At 39.2% G+C, this 22954-nt stretch overlaps 3 protein-coding genes and 1 long non-coding RNA gene across 6 annotated transcripts in view; 1 reads left to right on the top strand and 3 right to left on the bottom strand.

Annotated features, from left to right (window-relative positions):
* Positions 1-1131: 1131 nt before the first annotated feature.
* Positions 1132-3879, bottom strand: LOC103976633 (probable pectate lyase 12). 2 transcript variants are annotated; one of them, XM_009391911.3, is made up of 4 exons: positions 3296-3879; positions 2317-3217; positions 2028-2233; positions 1132-1406 (listed from the first exon to the last, which is right to left on the bottom strand). In XM_009391911.3, the coding sequence occupies exons 1-4, from the start codon at positions 3427-3429 to the stop codon at positions 1175-1177; spliced, it is 1473 nt and encodes a 490-aa protein (XP_009390186.2). In that variant the 5' UTR covers positions 3430-3879; the 3' UTR covers positions 1132-1174. The 2 variants fall into 2 exon arrangements, with proteins under 2 accessions (XP_009390186.2, XP_018686504.2); XM_018830959.2 differs by having other exon boundaries at positions 2317-3213; positions 3296-3581.
* A 1728-nt stretch (positions 3880-5607) lies between these two features.
* Positions 5608-9861, bottom strand: LOC135635148 (inosine triphosphate pyrophosphatase-like). The gene is made up of 8 exons (XM_065146030.1): positions 9613-9861; positions 9304-9368; positions 9115-9178; positions 9017-9026; positions 8799-8830; positions 8597-8709; positions 5973-6049; positions 5608-5883 (listed from the first exon to the last, which is right to left on the bottom strand). The coding sequence occupies exons 1-8, from the start codon at positions 9725-9727 to the stop codon at positions 5763-5765; spliced, it is 597 nt and encodes a 198-aa protein (XP_065002102.1). The 5' UTR covers positions 9728-9861; the 3' UTR covers positions 5608-5762.
* Positions 9862-10191: 330 nt separating this feature from the next.
* LOC135635149 (uncharacterized) lies at positions 10192-11952 on the top strand. Of its 2 annotated transcripts, XR_010495562.1 has the most exons (3): positions 10192-10380; positions 10462-10686; positions 11651-11952. It is a non-coding gene; the product is annotated as an uncharacterized LOC135635149 (long non-coding RNA). The 2 variants fall into 2 exon arrangements; XR_010495561.1 differs by having other exon boundaries at positions 10192-10686.
* Positions 11953-12075: 123 nt separating this feature from the next.
* Positions 12076-22954, bottom strand: part of LOC103976617 (myosin-6) — a 33535-nt gene continuing 22656 nt past the window's right edge. The window contains exons 27-40 of the mRNA XM_009391886.3: positions 22719-22812; positions 22576-22614; positions 22406-22489; positions 22150-22320; positions 19479-19634; positions 19157-19336; positions 14520-14648; positions 14359-14429; positions 14179-14278; positions 14035-14091; positions 12999-13055; positions 12843-12923; positions 12610-12695; positions 12076-12536 (exon numbers count right to left, since the gene is read on the bottom strand). Of these exons, the coding sequence (XP_009390161.2) occupies positions 12422-12536; positions 12610-12695; positions 12843-12923; positions 12999-13055; positions 14035-14091; positions 14179-14278; positions 14359-14429; positions 14520-14648; positions 19157-19336; positions 19479-19634; positions 22150-22320; positions 22406-22489; positions 22576-22614; positions 22719-22812 (1420 nt within the window). The 3' untranslated portion in view covers positions 12076-12421. The remainder of the gene's footprint in view (positions 12537-12609; positions 12696-12842; positions 12924-12998; positions 13056-14034; positions 14092-14178; positions 14279-14358; positions 14430-14519; positions 14649-19156; positions 19337-19478; positions 19635-22149; positions 22321-22405; positions 22490-22575; positions 22615-22718; positions 22813-22954) is intronic.

Raw genomic sequence — 22954 nt, forward strand, 5'->3', positions numbered from 1 at the left:
GTCATATCAAATTGTGAAATATGCAATGTAACAACATGGAACACAGAGATACAATGAAATCCTCGAATTAGTCTAGGAATCAACGTGTGTCCTAACATACACATACTTGGATCCTTTGACTAAAACAACTATAGTGATGCATAATTTTCGATCAAAAAGAACAAAAGGAACTCAACAAGGACCCAATCATCCAACCTAAATGGAGAGGACATTGTCGGTCCTCCTCCACCGAGCGGAGAGAACACTGCATGGTCCATGCGGTGTTGCATGAGGAATAAGAACATGGTGCCTTATGCTTGACAAAGACGTATCAACCAAACCCTAGACTTTTCTTCCTTTATAGATGCAACATCCATTTGTTAGTGCAATTATTTGGGAGATAGGACACGATTGATCCTGTCTTTTTTCGATTAGGTGTAGCTTGCTGCTTGATTGTAGTTGCTTAGAAAATAATAGGATATCCTACAATCGATCACTTGCATTGTTCCGATTTGTAGCCACCTTGGAATCTACCATGGATGACGCAAACAAAGAACAAGGAAGATAATGCTTTGAAAGGTAGACCTCACCCAACACTTGGAGGCACATTTCATGCATTACTTTTGTTAGGCGGAGTTAGTAAAAACTCGAGGGAGTATCTAATATGGTTTCGAGATAACTCTAAAGTAATTTTGAGATGAAAGTTTCGATCTATCGAGACACTACTTATATTAAGACGAACATTGAAAATTTTTTTTGACCTGATCTCTCCAACGATTAACTTGGTCATCAAAGTCTCTTAATGACTAAGAATTTTTCTTGAAAACAAAATTTCTCGAAATAACTCACCCCAACGGGAGGACAGACCCAAAGGATCTGCCTTAAAATTTGTCTCTAGTGACAAACACACTAATATATATTAAGTGCATGATCCAAGTCAAACAAAGAATATATATTTGACAAGTATTAATTAAACATCTTGATAAAATTTTTAATTGAATGCTCATTATTTCCAAAAGCTTACGCTATTAGGATTACTAATAACTCAATATCTATGCAATGTATTTTTAGCTTTGTTTAAATACTACTATATACTTAGAATGGTCTCATCTCCCAACAATAAGATCTCCCAGCGAGAAGAACAGCCTCACGGAGATAACTTATACCTGCTTTCTTTCTATTCCACTGTAATGGTCTACAAAGGATGCAGAGAGAAGAAGGTAGTAACGAGCAAAGAGGCAGACAAGAGAGTAGTAGTAATCATAACAATAGAGTCGCGGCTCGAGGGCGCTGGTGCGCCGCTACCGAACACCATCCCCAGTGGCCCGTACCCTACTCCCCAGCCGCTGGCCCCGCTTCCACCGTCGGCCGTCGCGGCGGACCCACCGTAGTTGACTCCCGAGTACGCCGTTCCGACGCCGTTGTCCCTGTCCCCATCGAAAACAACGCATCAACATCCTCCATTATCATCGCTATTGTAGCAGGAGAGCCATCATGCAACAGGATTATAGCATCAGATGATGAGTCTGGTTAATCTGCACATTGCAGTCAACTCGTCGTTGACTGCAGCTCACATGTTCTTCGGGGGATGTTCTTGAGATGGTGCTGATACGTATCAAAGCACCGGTTGAGTCTCCTTTAGGGAGACGGCACGGCAGGTGCCTCGGAGGCGGAGATGGGCCCACGTGCGGGACCGGCGGACTGTTATCTCGGCGCGCGAGACTAAAGATTGGGGTGGACAAAGGGTTCCCAGTCCGAGCATTTAATGGCCATATCGGGAGAACTGAGAGGGTCTACAGAGGGATCTTTCCCTGCACGAAGTCCAATGGGGTGAGTCAAATTGTCGAACACCTGGTGGGTTCGCCTTTGAAGTCCATGGACGAAAGGTCCAAAAAGCTGGTGTCGAGGAGCTAAAAGAACGCTTACGGGATGCCTCCGATACCCACCCAGGCATTCACAGCCAAAGGAAAAGCGGGGGGCCCGCGGAGATGGATAAGATGAAGGGAAAGGTATCGAATCTGATGCGAGAGGGAGCGGTGGTGGGTTACCTGGGGCCACCGAGGACGCCCGCGTTGAGGGTGAGCTGGTCGATGAGCGCGGCGGACTTGGGGTCCAGGCTCTCGGCCTTGGCGTACTTGGCGTCCAATCCCTCCCCGGACGGCACGAAGAAGGCCCCGTTCACCAACACGTCCCCTTCCGTCCTCCAATTCCACCCGCTCCACTCGCTCTCCTCCGTCTCCACCCTCTTCGTCACCTGTTCGACGGTATGCTTCAGAGAAGAAGAGGGCGGGGGAAGAGGTTGAACGACAGAAGAGAAGGCTTGGTTCGACTTCTTGCCTCCTTGGCGTTGGGGTTGGCGGGGGCAATGTAGCGGTTGCCTTGGCTGTTGATGGTGGGGTTGGCGCTGCCGCCGATGGCGTACATCTCCCACGACGTGAAGTCATTGTTCACCACGTGGAAGTAGCCGCGCCGGCACCGGGGCATGCGCTGTACCAGCTGCTCCCCGAATCGGTTGAACGCGATGGTGACCTGCATCGCGGAGTCCGGCAGGTAGCCGTCTGTGTGCCCCAGCAGCATCACCTCGTCGTGGTGCGAGAAGTAGCTGTTGGAAATGGTGATCCCCGTGGAGCCCATGATGGCGTCGATCAGGCCGTCCGTGCAGGAGGACAGCTCGCAGTGGTCCACCCAGATCTTGCGCCCGCTGTAGATGGAGATGCCGTCGCCGTCCGACCGGGTGCGCCAGCCGTAGTGGGTCGGGGACGAGCGCACGTTGGCCTCGCCGGCAGGCACGCAGTGGTGGACGTGCACGTTGTGGATGATGACATTGGAGACGTACTGGAGGGTGATGCAGGCGCCGCCGGCGATGTGGACCACCGCGCCTCGGCCGTCGATGGTCTTGAAGCTGTTCACCAGCAGCTCCTCATTGAGGTGGATGGTCATGTCGCCGGCAAAGATGATCCACAGGGGGCCCTCCTGGATGACGCCGTACCGGAGCGTGCCCAGGGCGGGGTTCACCGGGTCCTGGTCCGACGGGTCCGTCACCACGTATATCGGCCCGCCCTTCCCGCCCATGGCGTCCCGCCCGAACCCGATGCCGCAGTCCGCCAGGCGCTGCCGGTCCTGCCGCCAGTCCGTGCCCGAGCACCGCCAGCAGTCATCGATTGGGTTGCCCGTCAGGCACTGCTGTTCCTTGACGCCCGCCGCCAGCAGAGCGCGCCGGCGGGACGATTCCACCTGCCTGAGACGACGTCAGACCCACCTTAACCACGCACGCAACGAGAAGAGAACGGAGAGCAGCATTGTGGGGAGGGTTTACCTGTGGACTTCCCGGGCGACGGAATCGGGGTCGGGGTGGGCGTGCAGATGGAGCGAAGAGTTGTGGAAGGGCGTCGCAGCCAAGAGAAGGGGGAAGGAGAGGAAGACAAGGAGAATGTGGGTGAGTAGGAGCATTCTTGGTGGGAATGATGGGGGGGTGGGTAAGTATACCCTGCGGAGGAGGGGAGTGAAGAGAACTCAGAGGTGGATTTGGGAGAAATGGGAGTGAGCTATTTATAACAAAGGGATGGTGAAGAGGAAAACTCTTTATCCAAATGTTGTAGCCATAGTGGTGATGTTAGGGTTCTTGAACAGGGAGAAACAGAAAAAGGATGGTGACTTTGATGTTTAGAGAACAGTGAGGGAGATGGAGATGGAGATGGAGATGGAGATGGAGGAAGCAAGGGAGGAGATGGGGAGAACTTGGGAGAGAGAATAGAATCGCCTCTCTCTCCTCCCTCTCCTTCCATTCCTTGCTTGTCAAATGGAACAATGGTGGCACTTTTTTTCCTTTAATCTGAGATCATAAACTATGTTTTGTTGAGCAGGGGAGGATAGAGGCTGTGGAAAGGAGGAGAGGTGAACAAGTTGGCGACTGGCTTCCCATTCTTTTGCCCTCCTCTTTTTCTTTCAGATAAAAACAACTTTACAATGTCAAAACTTGTTGTATTTGGTGTGTTATGGTTTTGGGTACTTGTACTGTGTACTGTATATATATATATATATATAGCATTCAGTATGGACAGTGACAATGCTGATATCAGGCATACTTCTTGGAAAGATGCAATTTGATCAGTCAATATTTCCACATATTCTTTTTGTTATAGTTTCTGTGAAATGAGGATGCATGGTGATTATTATTTCAAGGACATGTATGCTCTGTTTACAAAGAATATGTCCAATTTTTCATTAGCACTACTTAGGTGGGATGACAGATTTCCAGACACCCAACAGCTTATGTTTGATCACTTCTCACAGCTATACTTCTCCAACTAAACAACACTCATCTTTGCTATCTTAGTAAATCATGGACCAATTAACTTAATTTGTAATCAAGTGAGATAACTAAGATAATGTAGTTTAACTTGGGTATCTTATTATTATCATACTCATCATCATTGTTTTCTTGTGGAATCTTATAACCATCCTCTCAACAGGCCACGAGTGTGGGTCTCATTGCACAGGATATCACATCACCCTAGAAACTCATCTGGGTGACTCAGTCTGATGGCAGGTTCTGAGATGAATGGATTTGACAAGGTCAATGATGTCCACCTCTCATGGGTTCAACTTCCTTTTTCCCACAGGTAATATGGGCCATGGAACATTGCATGTGACTTGTTGTGAGAGGTAGCCAGCATTTGTTCCTTTTACCACTATCTAAACATGAACAGTAGATGAGCTTTCTGTTGTTTTAATTATCCCTGAGTTCAGATGGCACAACTGTGAAGGTATCCCTTTGCACTACAAAGGGAAATTCTTCAAAAGAGGATTCAAGGAAAAGAGAGAACCTCTCTCTCTCTCTCTCTTTGTCCTCATCCTGATCTTTTTCTTTTTGCTAAAGGGAAGCTATATATATCTAACTGCTACTGAACCTTAGCTCTAAACCCCTTTCACAATTCACTTTTGCTGCTAGGATTCATGGAACTATGACAACAGATACAAGCTGCACGTCTTGTGCTTTTCTTGCAGTCCACAAATGGCAGCCATCATCTGCTTTCCGCAGCTTATTTTTGACCTTTTCATTGGACTCATTAGCTTTTCCGATGCAGAGAGTCTATTCTTTTCCATGTGGATTAGCATGGGGTGATGAGGCATGAATGGATACCATGTCAGTTTGGGTAGGAAAGGGTGGAAGGGCTGCATGTGTGACTCTGCATGCACTGAAACAGTCCATCTCAAGAGCTACCAACCAGCCTATTTCATGGAAGCTCTGTATCTGATCAAGTGTTAAGATCTAAAAGCGTCATATAAATCTCATTCTTGAGGGTGAGTAGAGTAGTTCCCCATGAAATGATTCACCAGTTTCTGCCATGCCTGCTAAATCCCAAGGCAGAAAGGTTACCTGTAGTGCAGCAGCTCACCGTATCACACCATTGTCTGGAAGGTGGAAAAATGAGATTGAAATAAGGTGTAGCTATTCCAGGAATTTAATCGTTTGATGTTTTTTCTCATACCAAAATGCAGTATATTTCTCTTCTAGCTTTAGGTGACGTCCATCTTCTCAAGAAACCTTAGCCACTGCCATCAGGTAGTACTCAGAAAGTGGTTCAACCAACTATATAATTCAGCAGACAAAACAAAAGCACAAGCTAAATAAATGTACTTCTTCCAATTAAGATGTTCTAACAAGCATAATGCTCCATGTAGTTTACGGATGTTCAAGAACTAGGCAGTGACCATGACAAGATATAGATGTCTACAGAATCCACCTCCTCAGCAACAACAAGCCCATTGCTATTGAGCTGTTAATGAGAGCCATCTGTTTGGAAGATGTAATCGGCAGCCGCAAAGTGTGATTTCACCAACGCCAGTGCTTTTGAGCGGTGGGATATCTTATTCTTTTCCTCTTTCGGCATCTCAGCGTAGCTTCACCAGGCAATGTTTTGTATATGATAAGCATATCATATCATGTCAATAAACCAAATTCAAAAGGATTTTGGGAGGAGGAGTTTTACGTTTGCTCATAGCCATCTGGTTGGAAGATCGGATCCCATCCAAAATCAGTAGGACCTCTTGGAGGAACAATTTTACCCTACAATTATAGCATTAGAGTCAGTCTGTAGTAACCGGGACATTGCTTATTGAACACACACAAAGATGTAATGATGAATGTGGCTTCCAAAGCCAGACAATGTGAAACCCCAAAAGCAGTATCCAGACAGCATAGCATGCCTTTGGAACATGGCACATCCCTCACGTGATAAAGCTTACAGAATGAATAGGGTTGTGTGGCCTAGAAGGCTGTTTTTTTGGATCCTATTGAATATAAACCAAGGTGGTGTATTATGGTGTTTTGGATTCACTCGATCCATTTGGTTTATGTGCTGGGGTGATGAGAATTAAAGTTTCTATATCAGCCCCAACCCAGATAACAAATTGGGCCGAGCTTTAGTCATGGGTCAAATACGTGTACATATTCTATACACATGCTAAAGCATTGGGGTTGGAGCACTATGTTTATTGCATTAAGTGTTTGGGTTCTGGAGAAGAAACAAAAGAGTGAACTCTAGGAACATGTTTGGAACTTATCTTTGGAACTATTCAAAGATAAGTTAACCCAAATTAGCATGTAGAGATCTTTATTCTTAAGTGTCACTTTCATCCGCAGCCATGAAGACCAACATCCAAAATTGCAAGCCAATGCGACTGATGTAGACGTAAATTTTTTTCATAGAATGCATTAACTGCTTAAATATTGCATTTATGGTCATTTTCATTCTTCAAACCCACTTCACACCACAACAATCAAACACATCAATTTTTTCATCAACATAGAATATGATGTGACAAGGACATTATTTAAGCTTAATCCATTATAAGAATTTCTCATACAATAATCTAAGGAAGTCATAGACTAAGCAAACACAAAAAACACGGAACTTCAACTTGGATCAAATAGAGGTGAATCAAGCTATTTTAGGATAAATGAGAAATCTTGTGTACCTAAAGGAATTCTGCAGTCTAACATATACCAAAGGAAAAAGAGCTAATTACCTTGAAAATCTTGTGTAACTATCAAAGTGTAAGAAAATTCAATCTGGTTTCTTTATCAGGATGATGAAACTAAAATCCTAAACTTGCAACTACAAGCGCTGACTTTTCCCACAGAATCATCTCATGTTCAGCAGCTTCACATAAGTAATACAACATTGGCATGGTAGAGTTGCATAACACCGAAATCCTTTATACAGTTATACTTGAATACTTCACATAGGAAGTACAGACAACTCAAAGCACCCAATGTCTTTCATACATTTATGTGCAAATATAATCCATCGAAGCTCTCTCTTTCTGTCATACACCAACAACATACATATGTATACTTATCAAAAAAAAAAACATACATATGTATGATTTTGTACTCTTTAAATTTAAATATATAAATTGTGAAAGCACCCAATCCCTCTCTCGTACATTTCCCCATAGATATAATACAAATATACTTTATATTAGCAAACAAATACGACTATAAAAAAAATAAAAAAGACAACATCAGGTATGACGATGTGTTTTGGTTATATTCATTTATAGTTCCTGAGGAATTATGAGTCAAACTTGACTGAATTTTTCACAAGAACAGTGAACTGAGAGGACAAGACTCTAACAAGGCTTGTTCACAGTCTAGAGACACATTGGGCTTAGGCATAGTACAGGGATTGTCAGTCCCTGTTTTGGCGAAGGACTCTGCATCCTTGCTTAGGTCATCTAGGCTCATTCCATCTTGAAATAGGCACACTAGGCCTCACGTCGTTTCTCGAATGGGACTCTTTGAGACCTATTTCCATCGCCAAAGCCTTCCAATTCAACAAACTATTGTCCTGGACAGTCTGAAGAGGACTGCAGGTATCTCAAGGCATTGAAAGTACTCTTGGATCTCATCTTCTGAAGCAGGCTGGACATTGGTTTGGTTGAGACAAACTGAGGTCTAGATTAGCTTCGATTCGCTACCTAACATAATCCCCCACATCAATAATTATGGTGAGTCACCATTTTACCAATTCAAAAGTGGGTCTTAGCTAGTCCAAGTTCATTTGATATGAACTCAACTTCACACCTTCACAATCTTAATAAATTTTCGCTAGGAATCGACACTATGATCCTCAGAGGAGACACCTCCTAAGGGTAAAGTCTTCCTACTAGTAGAGCCCGAATCAAATAACTATTCAACTCCTTTGTCCTCCCACCACCCCCACCCCCACCCCCACCCCACGAAAGTTCTCCCCACCATCTTTCTCTCTGTCATTCATGTCTGTAAAAAATTCACTTTTCTTTCTATTGATATAGATCATCATAAAAAATTCCTTGCCTATTTGACTCCCCCCACAAAACAAAAAACCTTGCCAATCTAGTTGCCTGACTACTACTACCATCTATTTTACAGCATATATTGTCACACTTACTTCTTTCCTCATAATTCAATTTCTTTGTTCATAATACAAGCTCAAGTACGTAGAACAAAAACATTGATTACCATTTTTGTGTTAAGTGTGTACTGCACTAAGGACTTAATAAAGGACAACAAATTGACAAAAGAAGACACAATAAAGGATGCCCATGGCAGCGGGAAAGAAATTATTACCTGGGTCTTCCCAAGAAATGTAACTGGCTCTAAGTTCGGACCAAGAGAAAGAGAAAAAATACACATAGCATAAGCCGATTTGTCTTCATAGGCATTCAGTATATTGTTCAGGCCTGTAACAAGTGAAAATTTGAACATACAAGTAAACATCATCTCAGTGTAAAGAGAAGAAAATATACTTGAAATCATAAGATTCTAAAACCTTCATGTCCAATCTTCAGCAAGAACCACTTTCTGGTTATCCATTCGAAGATCATGTCAATAAGATTAGAAGACAGGAAAATCATCAGAACCTATAGCCATGATGCTTAAATGAAGGAGACACTGAGATATTAGTACAGAGCTACACATAACTACATCACTAGTGTATAAGTACCAGAGGAAAGGTATCACCTCGAAGGAAATTAATGAAAGACTTACATGTAAGGTCCTGAAAGTTAAATGATAAGCTAAGTTATATTCTGGCAAATAGAATGAAACACAAGAAATTAAAGAAGCAAAAGGCACAAAGCAGCTACCTGGGAGACCATTCAAAGCATTGAAGCACAAGCAAGTGTCCTCGACGAGTACAGGCCCATTTACCTTTAGCACAAGGAATCAAAAGAAAAAGGTTAAACCATATGTAACAACATAGAGGTTACACAAAGCACTATCACAACTCAACTGGAAACTTTTTAGATTAACAACATAAGCAAACACCACAATACCGAGGCTGCAGCCAGTCGGGCCTTTTCTTTGGATATTTCTTCTGGCTCACCTTGCAATTCCGGCACTGCAAACGTTTAAGGTGAGTAACATCAAGAACAAAACAGGGGAATTGTGTTCCTATCAGCATTCTAGACTTACACGTTTACTACTAAGAAACACTGAGCCTGGCATAATCATTGGCGGGTAAACATCTAAAGAAACCAACTGCTATTCATGGGCAGGCGGATTGATTCGAGGGCAATTAGAGATCAACAGATTTTCCTCTTGAAGCAAGTGAGAGAACAAGAGATGGAGGAAAGATTAGTTACGATCGAGCTTCAGAGATCGAAAGGGAATGGAATGGCCGAGGATGGCACGGACTTCCTCGAGCTTCTTTGTGTTTCCCGTCACGAACGTCACGGGTCGCGGCAGCACCGTCGGCATCGTCTCTTCCCACGTCCCCTCCGCCGGTCGATTATGATGTTGATGGTGTCGTAGGCCGCAGCGGCGCCCCTGGCCACACTTCGCCTGCCACAAGAGGAGACTCCTCACTGCCCCTTACCTGTTCGACGCTTGGTCGGACCGCTATATATATATATATATATATATATATATAGACACACATGGCGTGCAAAGGTTCCTTCTATACGGGAACTTCTTCTCGCACCGAACTCTTCGATACCCGTTCAAAACCCTCACACTCACACCCACTAACGTGTGGGCTCCACAGGTCGGGTTCATATATATATATATATATATATATATATAAACCAAAATAAGAAAAGTAAGTATTAGTAGAAATTTTGGTTTACTATAACACGCTCTTAAAACAAATTATGTTGCTAATCATCTCGCCACACTATAAATATCATTTGCTGTTACCGATGGTCGCTTATACAACCATCTGTGAGGAGGGAAGAGGAGAGCCAAAACCCCGACCGACCAAAACCATACTCCCGACGAGTCCATCGCAAGAAGCGCTGTAGTATCACAAGAAAGAAAGATCGGAAGAGGAGAGAATAATTAGTGAGGCAAAGAGGGTATTATCTTCGGATTTGATTGCAGATTTCTTTGCAAGACCGTCTCAAGATCCCGCTGTAATATCCAGACCTTCTTTTGTTGTGTAATTTTTTTTCCCTGGATTCTTTTTTATTTTCTTTCTCTTTGCTCTAAGCAAGTCGTTCGATCTTTCCGGTTTCTGCTATCGGTGGGTTTTCTTGAGAACCGATCTTGAGCAATACTTTTCTTGCAAGATGGACCGTGGCCTGAACTGGGGAATTTTTGGGGTTGATCGTCGGTTAGGGTTTCGAAGAGATTGGAATTGAGAGGTGGATACTACGGTGGAGGTGCCGGCAAGATCGTAGAAATTTTATCGACAACTATATCTACGTCTTAATTATTCAGTAAGTAGGAATTTTATCTACATTCACTTAACAATAATTAAAGTTCATTATCATTCACTTTCGTATGTATTGTAGTGGCCTGTGCATTTTAAATGTTTATATTATCAAGGATAAAAAATGAGATGTCTAAGTGCCATCAGAAGTGAATGATTAAGAACTTAAATTGTGTAATTACTGAACTGTTGAAATTGACATATATCAAATCAGAAACTAGAAAGTTGTTTTGTCCTTGAAAACAATTTAAGTGAACCCACAAAACTTGTCAGATAAATGCATACTAATGTATTATTGACCAATTATTGATGGAAATTTTGATCTTGTTACGGTTGCAGGGGATCAAATTGACCAATAGATCTTTCTATTGCAAGCACTTGGTGTTTAATTTTCTAAGGAAGTCATTTGACCACCTAAGGCTAGGATTTGGTAACATTCTCATTGTGTTCAGTTAAACATCATCTGTCTGATGGGTGAAGAAGGTATCTAATGAAAATTCTTTTATAAAATGTATTGAGTTAAACATCAACTGTATTGAGATGAGAGAGTGAACGCAGTCTGCGGGCTTGCTCAAGTGCTTTCCCTTTCCTAATTCATCAGTCGCTCACGTGCATAAAACATGTAGGTACTAGCAAAGATAGTTAGCAGACCCGAAGGAGGATGAAGTTTCTGGCTACTCTCAGGAAGGTATGATGATGAAACAATCATCAGAAGGTCCCCAGAATTCTTGACACCTTGAGTTTGACATTATTTGAGATTATGTTTTATGCATGAAGCTTAAATTTATTGGTCTTTTCTTCTCCATTGGCTTGTGAAGGAAAGTTTTAAACCATTCGGAGAGACTTAATTGTTTCTTCGAGGCAATGGCAGAAAGACTGCCAAGGCTAGTTTTGTTATTGATGTTAGTTAATACACCGTTTAAATAATCTGATATTTGTTTACCTAATTAAGGATTGCTATAAAACTGTAGCCCGACTTGGTTCAATTTGGTAGAAAATACTGATCGTGCTTGAAACATTGGAGGAGAATACCAAGGAGGTGATGGTGATGATGATGATGATAACATAGATGATGACATTCCAATTCCAAGGAGGTGTCTGAACGTTTATCATTTCCTGACAATTTGTGCTGCTCTCTTTTAAACTAAGCGAGCTCCATATTTGCCCTGCATATTTTCTTTTTCTTTTGTTCCTGCAGTTTATTGCAGCGAACGAATGATGTAATGAATCAGCTTAAATTGACTCTGGAGAGAATGCACAAACTCATTTGACATGCAGCTTTTCTTACAGCATTGATTCCATTGACAAAGATACGATTCAGGGTAGGCATGTTTTGCCTAAAAGAAATAAGAGATATAAGGGTTACAATGAAAGCCATATCTTTTGATACCTACCATAAACAAAAATGAATTCAATATGAGAGCTGGTTTTACAAATGTTTTCAACTCGAAAACAAATGCTTCCCACGAAGCTCGACTACTTGAAAACATAGAAAACAATATCTTGCCTACAAAGAATGCTTCTCTCTCTCTCACTCTCTCACTCTCTCACACACGCGCACACACACACATGCACAAAGGTGAAAAAAAAAAAAAAACCCAAGAGAACCAGCCGTTTATGAACCTCTGTGAACACACGGAGTGCACAAAAATTTATGAACCTCGGTGAAATGTAAAAAACTTAAAAACCCAGCGGGTAGGTCTGCTGACGGGAAACAAATTTGGGACTAGACATGAAAATTTTTAGTCATTCAAAAATTGGAAGGCTGGATTTTTGAGGAGATCCTCTGGTGGTTTGACACCATGTAAGTCCTTATCCTGTATAGAACTTGATACTTCGTCCAGTGAGAAGGGGATGCTGCATCACAAAAGAACAACATCATGAATTGCGACAAAATTTTCCATGGTTACAGTTAAAGAACACCAACTACCTGGGATCATCTTCCAACAGAAAAGCACTATCGCTGTCAGCATCAGCAGAATCCTTTATCATTAATGTATTCATGTCGGAAAGGACCTGCAAAAGGCATAGTTGGCTCTTTTGTTATAATGTTTGGACTATTCAATGGGGAAAAAAATATAATATATAGTAAAATCACATGAGAGAAAATAATTTTTTCCAAAGCATGAGAAAATCAGCAAGATTGCAGTCGTTTGGACTTACAGTCGGAGAGACACTTTGACTGTTATATTTGTCATCCCAATACTGCGTGCAAATTTTGTACAGTTGTTGGACACTCAGCACCTACAAAACCATCAAGTTGTGTTAATGCACATCAGACGGAGATTTGAATGGAGCAGAAAGAGAAAGTTGGCGTACTGGGCATAGGTCATTGACTATCTCATCGTAGGAAATCCTATACTTCTGAAATATTACCTGCATATGACACCAAGAAAAATGACCATGAGGTGAAGAGAACATAAAGAGAGCATTGCTTTCACATGCCAAGATTCTTTTGACTTACTGCTTATAGTGATTTTAACTAAATTTGCAAACAAATAACAAATGCATTTTCTACATTAGAAACCAATTTGCTAAATATAGATTGAAATGGCAATTTGACCACTAGGGGCTGGTGCCATGCAACAAAGAAGAGGCAGATTAGGACTATTGCAAGGAGAGAGAGAGGGAAGAGAAAGAAAGAAGAGAGAGATGGCACAGATTAGGAGTTGGAGGTGGATTCATACAGTACCATGCAACATAGAAGAGGTAGCAATGCAACGATGCTGACGAGCAGTGGAAGGGGACGAGCGGCAGTGGCAAGAAGCCAGCAGCGATGTAGACTATCCATAAAGAACAAACACTGGGAGAGAGGAGAAAACAAGATGTAGACTATCCATAAAGAACAAACACTGGGAGAGAGGAGAAAACAAGGGGTACAACAGATACATATACTGAGCATGGTAAGTCACGTGCAGCAAACTTGCCGAGTGATAAGCTTGGTTCCGAACTGGATTGAGCAAAATTGCATGTTCCATGTACTGGTCAGCCATCGAGACTAATAAAAACCAGAATAAACCAACCGGTAAGGTTGCTTTTTAGACCTTAACGACCACATATCTGAAATAAACGGGAAAACAGAAAAATTGGCACAAAGATGATCTTATTTCAGTCACTAGTAAAAAATACATAAGCATACACCCTAAAAGCACCAAAACATTCTTTCGTTAATAGACACTCAGATCTAAGGAATCAACCTCATCCAATTCCTCCAAATATTGATGCAATAATTCTGATGCATTTATCTGAAGCTATATAATTAAGCAATACACTCGAAAGAGATACAACCATTTAAGAGCTAAAATTTATTTATATAGAATGATATTTCATCGTACATCAAAATGAATCTACTTACCAAGAAACCAACAGCCTGTCTTGTGTGCTTAAGTTCGTCCCATGATGACCCAACATGCTAAAGGAAGGTTGTCATATGACATTAACACGATCAGATATAAACAACAAAGTTTCCATAGCAAAAGAAGTTCTTGAGATCCATTACCTCTGGCTTTGCTTTAGCAAACCACAGTTCCAGCTCAGACAAGCCAGATTTCATATACTCTCCATTGCTAAAGGAGCAACATTCTCGGCGCAGGAGAAGACTGTAGCAGTATGTAATAGCACATTTCAATAGTATGACATGGATAGAGAAGTTAAAGCAAAAGAAAAGAGAGCATTTCACCTGTTAAAGAGTTGGACATTAATGAAAGAGAAAACTTGAGTAAATATATTTCGGATTAGGACTGCAGGCACCTGTAAGTCAACAGAAAAATAATACGTGATGTAACTACTGGTGTTAATATTAAGTTAGCAGTTAATTTCACTTGACAAGACAATCCTTACATAATTTTCTTGCAATGTTATTAGCAGGTTATCAAGGTTGTCAATGATACTCTGCCAGGTGCTGTTTTGAGTTGAATTTCCAAATGAACGTCCTCTCACCATACTTTTTGTTTTTGCTGTTTTTGGCGCCTTCAATTTCCACATATAATCAGAAAAAAGAATTATTAATGTTTCAAAACTATGGTGGTCAGGCATGCTTTGTCAGAATTAGCAAAAAAATAAATTGGATAATAAATAAATAAAGGAAAGGTGGAAAGTTTATACTCCAACTTTTTAAAGACATGACAACTATGAACCATGGATACCGGTATGGATATGGGATACCAACACAACATGATACAAATTTAAAATATGCCAAATCTTGAAAAAAAAAATACACACATCAAGATAAATAAATAAATATAAATATAAATATATATATATATATATATATATATATACAAAAAATAAAGCTTGATATATATTTATACTGATAAATTAAGTAGTTAAATGCCTATATTTATCATGAAAGATTATTTTAGTAAAATAACAATTTAAAAATATAGGGAAGATAACAAGAAATTATCAAAATATTATTATTTTAATTTCATCAATAATATTTTAATTTTTATTACAAACAACATAAGATAATGTTATCTAGTCATACTCAACATTCAATAAAAATGAAGTTTAACCATAAAATATCCACAAACTCTTGGGCTAGGTTAAATGAAACCACCATACCGGTTACTGCAAGTCAGTTTTTACTGGACCGAGCCATGACCAGCATGTGGATCGAGCGAGGCTTAGAATAGTGTTTACTACTCAATACCAAGGTATGTAATTTCGAATGGTACCGCCCGGCATGGGCGGTACGTACCAGTCCGACAACATATCAGTACGCGGACTGCCTACTGCCAGGCGGAACGTTTAAAAGCGCCTCGTATCGGACGATACGAGGTAATATTAGGCGGTAACAGTCGAAATTTCGACCGTTACCGCCCGACACAACTAATCGACCGTTACCTCTTGGTAACGATTGATTCGCACTGTGACAGTGCTACAGTGCACGAACGATCAAATTGACCATTGGAGCCCTTTCTCATAGTATTCAAACCCTTCTTCTCTCTTATTTCACTCCATTACATTCTCATACTCTCTTAAACTATCTCAAACTCTTTTTTTCTCACATTTGTGCTCTCCTAAACTCTACAAAACAACGATTTGTAACGAATATGATTTATAACGATCAGCCTACGATTAACACCACATTGATGCATCAATAGCATACGGTGTATCAATACACTATGTCATGGGATCAATTTCATGATTGGGTCCAACAAACATATCATATTGATTTGCAGATGTATAGGATCGAGGACCCCGATCCACCACCCGTGGAGGCCCGTCGTTCGTTTTGGTAGTAGAATCAGCAATCAAGTATATCTACATATGTGATTATTTAATTCATTTGAATTTTAGAGTTTATATTATAACAAAATAGTCTAACAATTCAAATGATTTTTCTATAGATATTTTAATATTTACATAAGGACAATCCGTAATGGACTGAAATACGAACCTTGCACAAGATATTCTTCAAAGTCTGAAAAAGATATGTGATACTATTCTTACCTAATTTACATTGATTTTGTTAAACTTATGCTATTACTATATTTATTTCTTACTTAAAAACTCTATCCTAATTTTTTTTATTTTCATATATTTTCGGAGGGTTTTACACCTAAATTAGGTGTACCGTCCAGTACGCCCTAACGTACCATACCAAGCCAACCTCGAAACATGGGTACGATACGGTATTGCATACCTTGCTTAATACACTTATGGGCAATCCAACCACAATGACCGGTACAGATAGATATACCTGTCATAAGCCTATCACCAGGTACTAGAACATTTTAAGCTTCATTTTTCAGTACGAGTCCTCTTTCTTCTTCTGTCAATGGCTCTTGCAACTCTCTATCTCTCTCACTCTCTCTGTCTCTCTCTCCCTCTTCCTCTCCCTCTATCTCTCTCTCAAAGTTTCTCTTCCACTCTCTCACAACCTCCTCTGCCTTAACCTTGCCTCCTGGATGTCAACACAGCCACCTCCTCCTTGCCTTGATGATCCCATCTCTTGCTGCTCACGTGGCTTCCCATTCCTTCTTGCGTTGCTACATCTGACACATACCATCGCTGCCATCTCCTCACATCATAGTTGCTGCCTCCTCACGGTGTCTCCTGTCTCCTCAATTCTCTACTGCTGCTTCCTTCGCTTCTATCTCCCTTTGGTGTGGGACACCAACTACTACCAACCCCTTCTAGTCTCTGTATGTCAATCAGTACGGTTTTTGTACCCTGGTTCAATCACTGACCTGTATTGGCACCAGACTGAGATTGAAACATTTTTCTACGAGTATTTATTTTTTTATAATTAACTAAAATTGGAATACATCGAGGAAGTATCCAACACATATCCTAGAATTATCCAAAATCAATCCAACATGTATCCAATATGGATACAGTAAGTAATCGAACATCGAAGTATCTACTTTATGTAAATGGAAATCCATAAACAAAATGCCAAGTTTCATTGTTTAGGCCTTTAGGGAATATTCTACAGATTGAGCAAGGGATTTCAACCAAATTTTGGAAAGGAATACCAATAGGAACCATCATTTGATTATTGTTCCTCCTAGAAAGTATGTGATGCATTATATAAACCACAAGACCCCAAAATAATTCTATAGGTATCATATTCTTTGATGTGAACTCACCTAAAAGAATCTCATTTGGAGCATCATTTATCCCAACCAATTAAATTTGTAGCAACCTAAGACCGGACCAGTCAAGGAGTGGATTGGAATATAGAGTTAGTCCAATCACGAAATGTAGTAAATCCTAAATGTGTAGAAAAATAAAATGAGTTGGGTAAATTCTGGTATAGGTAGAAAATGTGAATTTGTGTAAATATGTTGAATAAAAAGAGTGGAGCAAAACCACACTAGTTGCACTTGGCTTAGAGTTCATTAGAAACTCAAAAATGTAAAGAAAATGCTTTATTCCATTCTATTTAATTTATATTATCATAAACATCATTTATCACTCTTCATATTTTCATGAGCTCTTAATTAAGAAACTTCTGCCCTGAAAGCAATGCCAACTTTATCTTTCAACAAGCCTTTATATTTTCTTGTTATATTTCAAGATTCTCAAATGACATTAATTATTAACAATTAAATCTTTTATTCATTTTACACTAAACACAAGTGTGGTGCAGGCCTAAATCAAGAACAACATAAATATTTTTTAATTACACACTGAGAAATAGGGATGAATGATACGAAAGCTACCCAATCAAAATATTTCACTCTTAATGAAAAGAGTAATGGATATATAACTGCCTATATGTTGCCTTTAAGTAAAAAGTATTAATATCTAATAACACTTATAAAACTACAAGATGAAAAATAATTTTTTCTCTCATTATTCTTGTTAAAATTTTTTCACTTAATTATTTTGTCGTTCACATTAGCTAGTTTCATGTCTATATATTATATGCTATTCAGTATTTATCAATTAATATCTATAAAGAAAAAATACAGTAAATCATGTGAAACCATGATGAAATTATACGCATACATATATATCAAGGACAACATTCCATTGTGATTTTTATCTTATATAAGTTTTGTTTTCTGTTGAAGACTACGCAGGTTGATTTGAACCAAGTAGGTTTTATGGCTTTCATTTCTGGTTCTAATTGACCTTATAACAAGAACATAAGCACGCTCACCCAAATTACCACAACCTTAGTCCCTTGCCAAGCTTCTGAATATATGGATTGAATTTTTGGGAGTTCTACACAACTATAACACATGAAAGAAGCTAGAACATGGCCTCTACAATTACTTACATATAATTAAAGCTCAAATACATTAGTAAACTCAAAGTTCACTCTCAAATTGGCATGCTGTACCAAGGTTCGCAATACCATACCGTACCAGTATTTCGACCTGGGCTCGGTACCGGTACGGTATGGTGTACCGAGCACTGTAGCACTGCTACATTGCTACAGTGCGGACCAGTACCGAGCGGTCCGCATACCGCTGGCCTGTCGGACCGGTACATACCGCCCGTACCGGGCAGTACGATTCGGTATGGCAGACACTGCTCTGTACAATCTTCTGCCTCACTAGGGAATATCAAAGTAATTTTGAAGATAAAAAGAATCTACACAGGTTTTCTGGTGAAAGTTAGTGATAGTAAGCAGTTGATAAGATACTACGTATAGGGACTAAATAAGAGACTTTCTGAATGTTTCTATTAATGGAATAGGCCTGTGGCAAACAAAGTATCTTCCAGATTTTGTGAAGAGCTAGGATTCTTTATCAAAACTCTTTTCGGATGTTTAGTGCCACTCTTTATTCAAGGTTTAAAAGACATGAACAGTGAGACAATCAATTCATCATAAATATTCACAATAAAAATGAATTTTGAGCTTATTTTGGTAGGAAATTGTGCATGTAAACCTAATTGACAAATTGAAGCTCAACATGAAGCAAGATAAAGTCAAACAATCAGAGTAGCATAGATAAATAGCTAATTTAGAATATAATAGAGATGGATAAGAAACAACAAGCAAACCATCATCATACCTGTAAACACAATGAAATCAATGAAGTTAATTCTTTTTTTGTATTCTCACGAATGATTCCAAAAATTTTCTCCACATAAGCTGTGAGCTGTTGCTTGAAAAGCAAGGCCGGATACTTGGCCTCTACTTGGCGCACAAAAGCAAGTCCATCCACAGGAAGGCTTGAAGAAGAGCGGAAACCCTAGAGAGGGTATCATGTTACATAAAGAGAGAGGAGCATAGTTCATAGGTTTTGTATTAATTTAAAAAATGTTACAGTAACCATGGTACAATTTGCAATAGAATTTCCATAATGAAAACCAAAACTTTAGTGAAACACATACTAGTGCCATACGCCCAAATAAGGATGTTGGTGGGGGAGGTTTCCGGCGTGGTGTGCCAACAACTGCACCAGAAGCTTTAAGACTCTTTTGTAATAGGCATAACAAAGTAGATGTGTTTGATAACCAATAAGCTAGATGATCATTGCTCTCATCATCCTGCATCAAAAATTTATGTGAACATCTTTATAAAGGGACAATTCTTCCCAAAATGTGGTTGACTAACCACATGTTATGCTAATGGAGCAGAAAGCAAAAGGAACCTAACAGGAACTCAAAATACAAGCTAATTAACCAACAAAAGTGACTTGAAGAACTGTGCTAATGATAAAGAAACAAAGTTTAAAAGATTTACCTGATAGCTTCATAAAAGGAACAAGAAAAAAAGTGATAATAATCTGCAATTTATAAGCATAATTGTATGCTACTGTAGCACAAAATATTCTTGGAAGAGGCAATCAATATTGTCTTCATCGTGGCCTAAAATCAAATCGAATATCTAAGATTAATATAATTATATGATACTGTAGCACAAAATATAGTTCTCATTCTAACCTTCACCTGATAACAAACTTTTCAAATCTAATGGTACAATTTGATGACTTTTAAATCACCAAGGAATCATATTTCCTAGTTCAAAGATTATGTTTTTTTTCCATTGCGATCTTCAGCAAGTACTCCATTAATTTTGAAAAAATTCATGTCACAATGATTATGTGAGTTTACTTCAAAGCATCAGTATATTTTTGCTCATTGAGGATTTACTTCCTAAAATGAATGATTCAACATCTTGTACCTAACAAGTGACAAACAACAGAATTTGGTACCACTAGTTCCTTTAAATATGTTACTACAATAATGTCCCTAAGGATAATTCCGTACTTTGGAATTATTAGAACATTGGTTAGCTAGCTATAAAGTCAATATAGTAAACCAACTTATCATACTAGGCATACCACGTTCCAAGTAAGAGTGCTGATACATGTCTTGAACCAAGCCTTTTGCTGTAGTGCAGGTTAAAACTAAGACATTAACTGTAACCCAGCAGAGGTGCAACTAGTGTAAGTGCCTATATACTTTGTTGAAACAAGCCCTTTGGTAAATTGTAGCATAAAAACTGAAAAATCAACTTTACCTACATCAGAGACGCAGCTGTATAACTGATCAATACAAGAGACAACAAATCCCAAGGATAGAGAAGACAGTGAAATGGATTTGTAATTTCTTTAGACATTCAGTAGAGAACCAAGACCCGTTTATGTTACCATGTGTAATCATTTTTAGATCCCATTACATTCTTATATCAGAAAATGATTTAGATAATGGTTCAAAATATCATGGCATGCTGGTTGGTACACATGATCCATACTGGTCTCATAACCAATCAGCATGCTGTGGCAAGGCCACAGTAGCTCATTTGAAATTTTATATAATTTCATATAATCTGAGTTGTGCTTAAATGCCTATGACCAAACCAGTTGATCATGATGACCCGCTTCAGTTGAAGATTCTAAATGTTGGCCTCCACTTGGTGATCATCATTCTCCTGCAATTTCATTTCACACAGTAGAGGCAGCAGCAATGGAAGAAAAGAAAGGAGAAGAATGGAAGAGGCAGTGGTGGCAGCAGTGTTTAGGGCTATTACTTCTCTCAGCACAGTGGAGTGGGATGGAAAAAAAGATCTATCCTGTCTTTTTCCCTTCTCTTTCTTTTCATTTTTAAAATTTTGTCTGTCAGCAGCCGATACACATGGTGTTGCAGGTTCATATTGGTCGAGTGAGGGACTGGTATGGGGTCCAATAATGAGAATTGAAATTTTGGTAGAGATGATAACAGCGATTGTATCTTTTAGTCCCCTGTTTATTCTTTGGTGAGTACAAACCAAATATGACAGTTTCCAAATGATGATTATATGATTGATAATACCTATCAACCGATTGGGTTCCAAATAGCTAATAGGTCAAGGACAAGCCAAACAAATTAAGTTGTATTGGTCCTCAACTCTTCGTTTTGCATTGCCTTATCGCAAGACACAATTAAATTAGGTCAAGTTATATCATCTGATTTTATAATATTCATTTTTTTTAATGGTAACTTATATAAAAATATACAATTGGTTATAAGTTATAACTTAATATAAAATATTATATCTATAGATATGCATCTACATGTCTCTTAATTATATATATATATATATATATATATATATATATATATATATATCAAAATAATTTTTCTAGTTTTCTTGTTGTTTTAGATTATTTTATTAGTCAATTGAGATCCAATTGATCCTTTCTAGTTGACTTGGCTGATCTTGATCATGTCGCTGCAAGTCCACCGTGATCATGAAACAATTTTGCGATTAATAACCTACTCTAATCCTGTAATTTCCTTTTGTCACATTTTCCCGATATTCCTCATTTTGTTATCTTAATTAAATAAGACTCTCTTCTTGCCGGAAAATTATGTAACTGTAAGATCTAATCATTTGTCTGTATCTGCAAGATTAATTTTATGAAAAGAAGAAAATCTTTAGAAACGTTCAATCATAAGTTAAGCAAAAGGCTATATAGTACACACCTTTAAAAAGGCTAGTGAAACCAAGTAATATCTCTATAATTTGTAGTTACTTAATACTAAAATATACATTGATTGACCAATAAGCTGCAAGTACCTCAATCGCAGAACCAATCATCTGGATAAGCCGGTCAAAAACACTTGTTTTTTCTGCTTCAAATAACTTCCAGTGGAGAAGACATTTGTATATAGTCAATGCAGCAGCTGGCTTTCCTAGATCAAAACCAATATTTTGAACCACACATTTTATAAGTGTGTCAACATTCTCCTGCATGTAAAATACTGTTGTGAATGACAAATCTTAAGAACTGGGACGATAACAGATTTATTTTGTTAGAAAAACTAGCACTTACATGCTGCCTATCTATGTAAGATTTCCTTATCCTAGAATCAAACCTGGCAAGGTTTTTAATAGCAGGAGGAACAGTTTCAAAATCCTGCAAGAATGATTCAAGAATAATATAGCCAACACATGGAAAAAGTCAAAATAACAAGCAAATATTATCATGAATATGTTTCAGACCTTAGTCTCTTTATTGAGCTCAGAAACACCATCTATGCTCTGCAAATAAAAGCAATAAAAAGTGAAAAAGGCCATAACAGAAAGGAAAATGAGATTTGTAAAATTTTCTGCATGACATATTTCAGAATTCAGGGATCTGGTACATGTTCAGGTGGGCTTTTGACAGATGAATGCAACAAGGCCTGCTGTCGTAAAACTTGATTCTCAGATTCCATGTTAGACAGTTTCTCTTGCAGGCTGCACTTAGAAAATACAAACTCAATCTGAGAATATCTAAAAGAGCACGTATAATCACGAATGAAGGATCAGACGTTCAACCAAGATTATAGTCCCAGTAATCATAAAGTATGCCATACTGAAGATACAGATGAGAGAAATA

The sequence above is a fragment of the Musa acuminata genome, chromosome BXJ3-4 (genome assembly GCF_036884655.1).
Source record: "Musa acuminata AAA Group cultivar baxijiao chromosome BXJ3-4, Cavendish_Baxijiao_AAA, whole genome shotgun sequence".
NCBI classification, from domain to species: domain Eukaryota; kingdom Viridiplantae; phylum Streptophyta; class Magnoliopsida; order Zingiberales; family Musaceae; genus Musa; species Musa acuminata.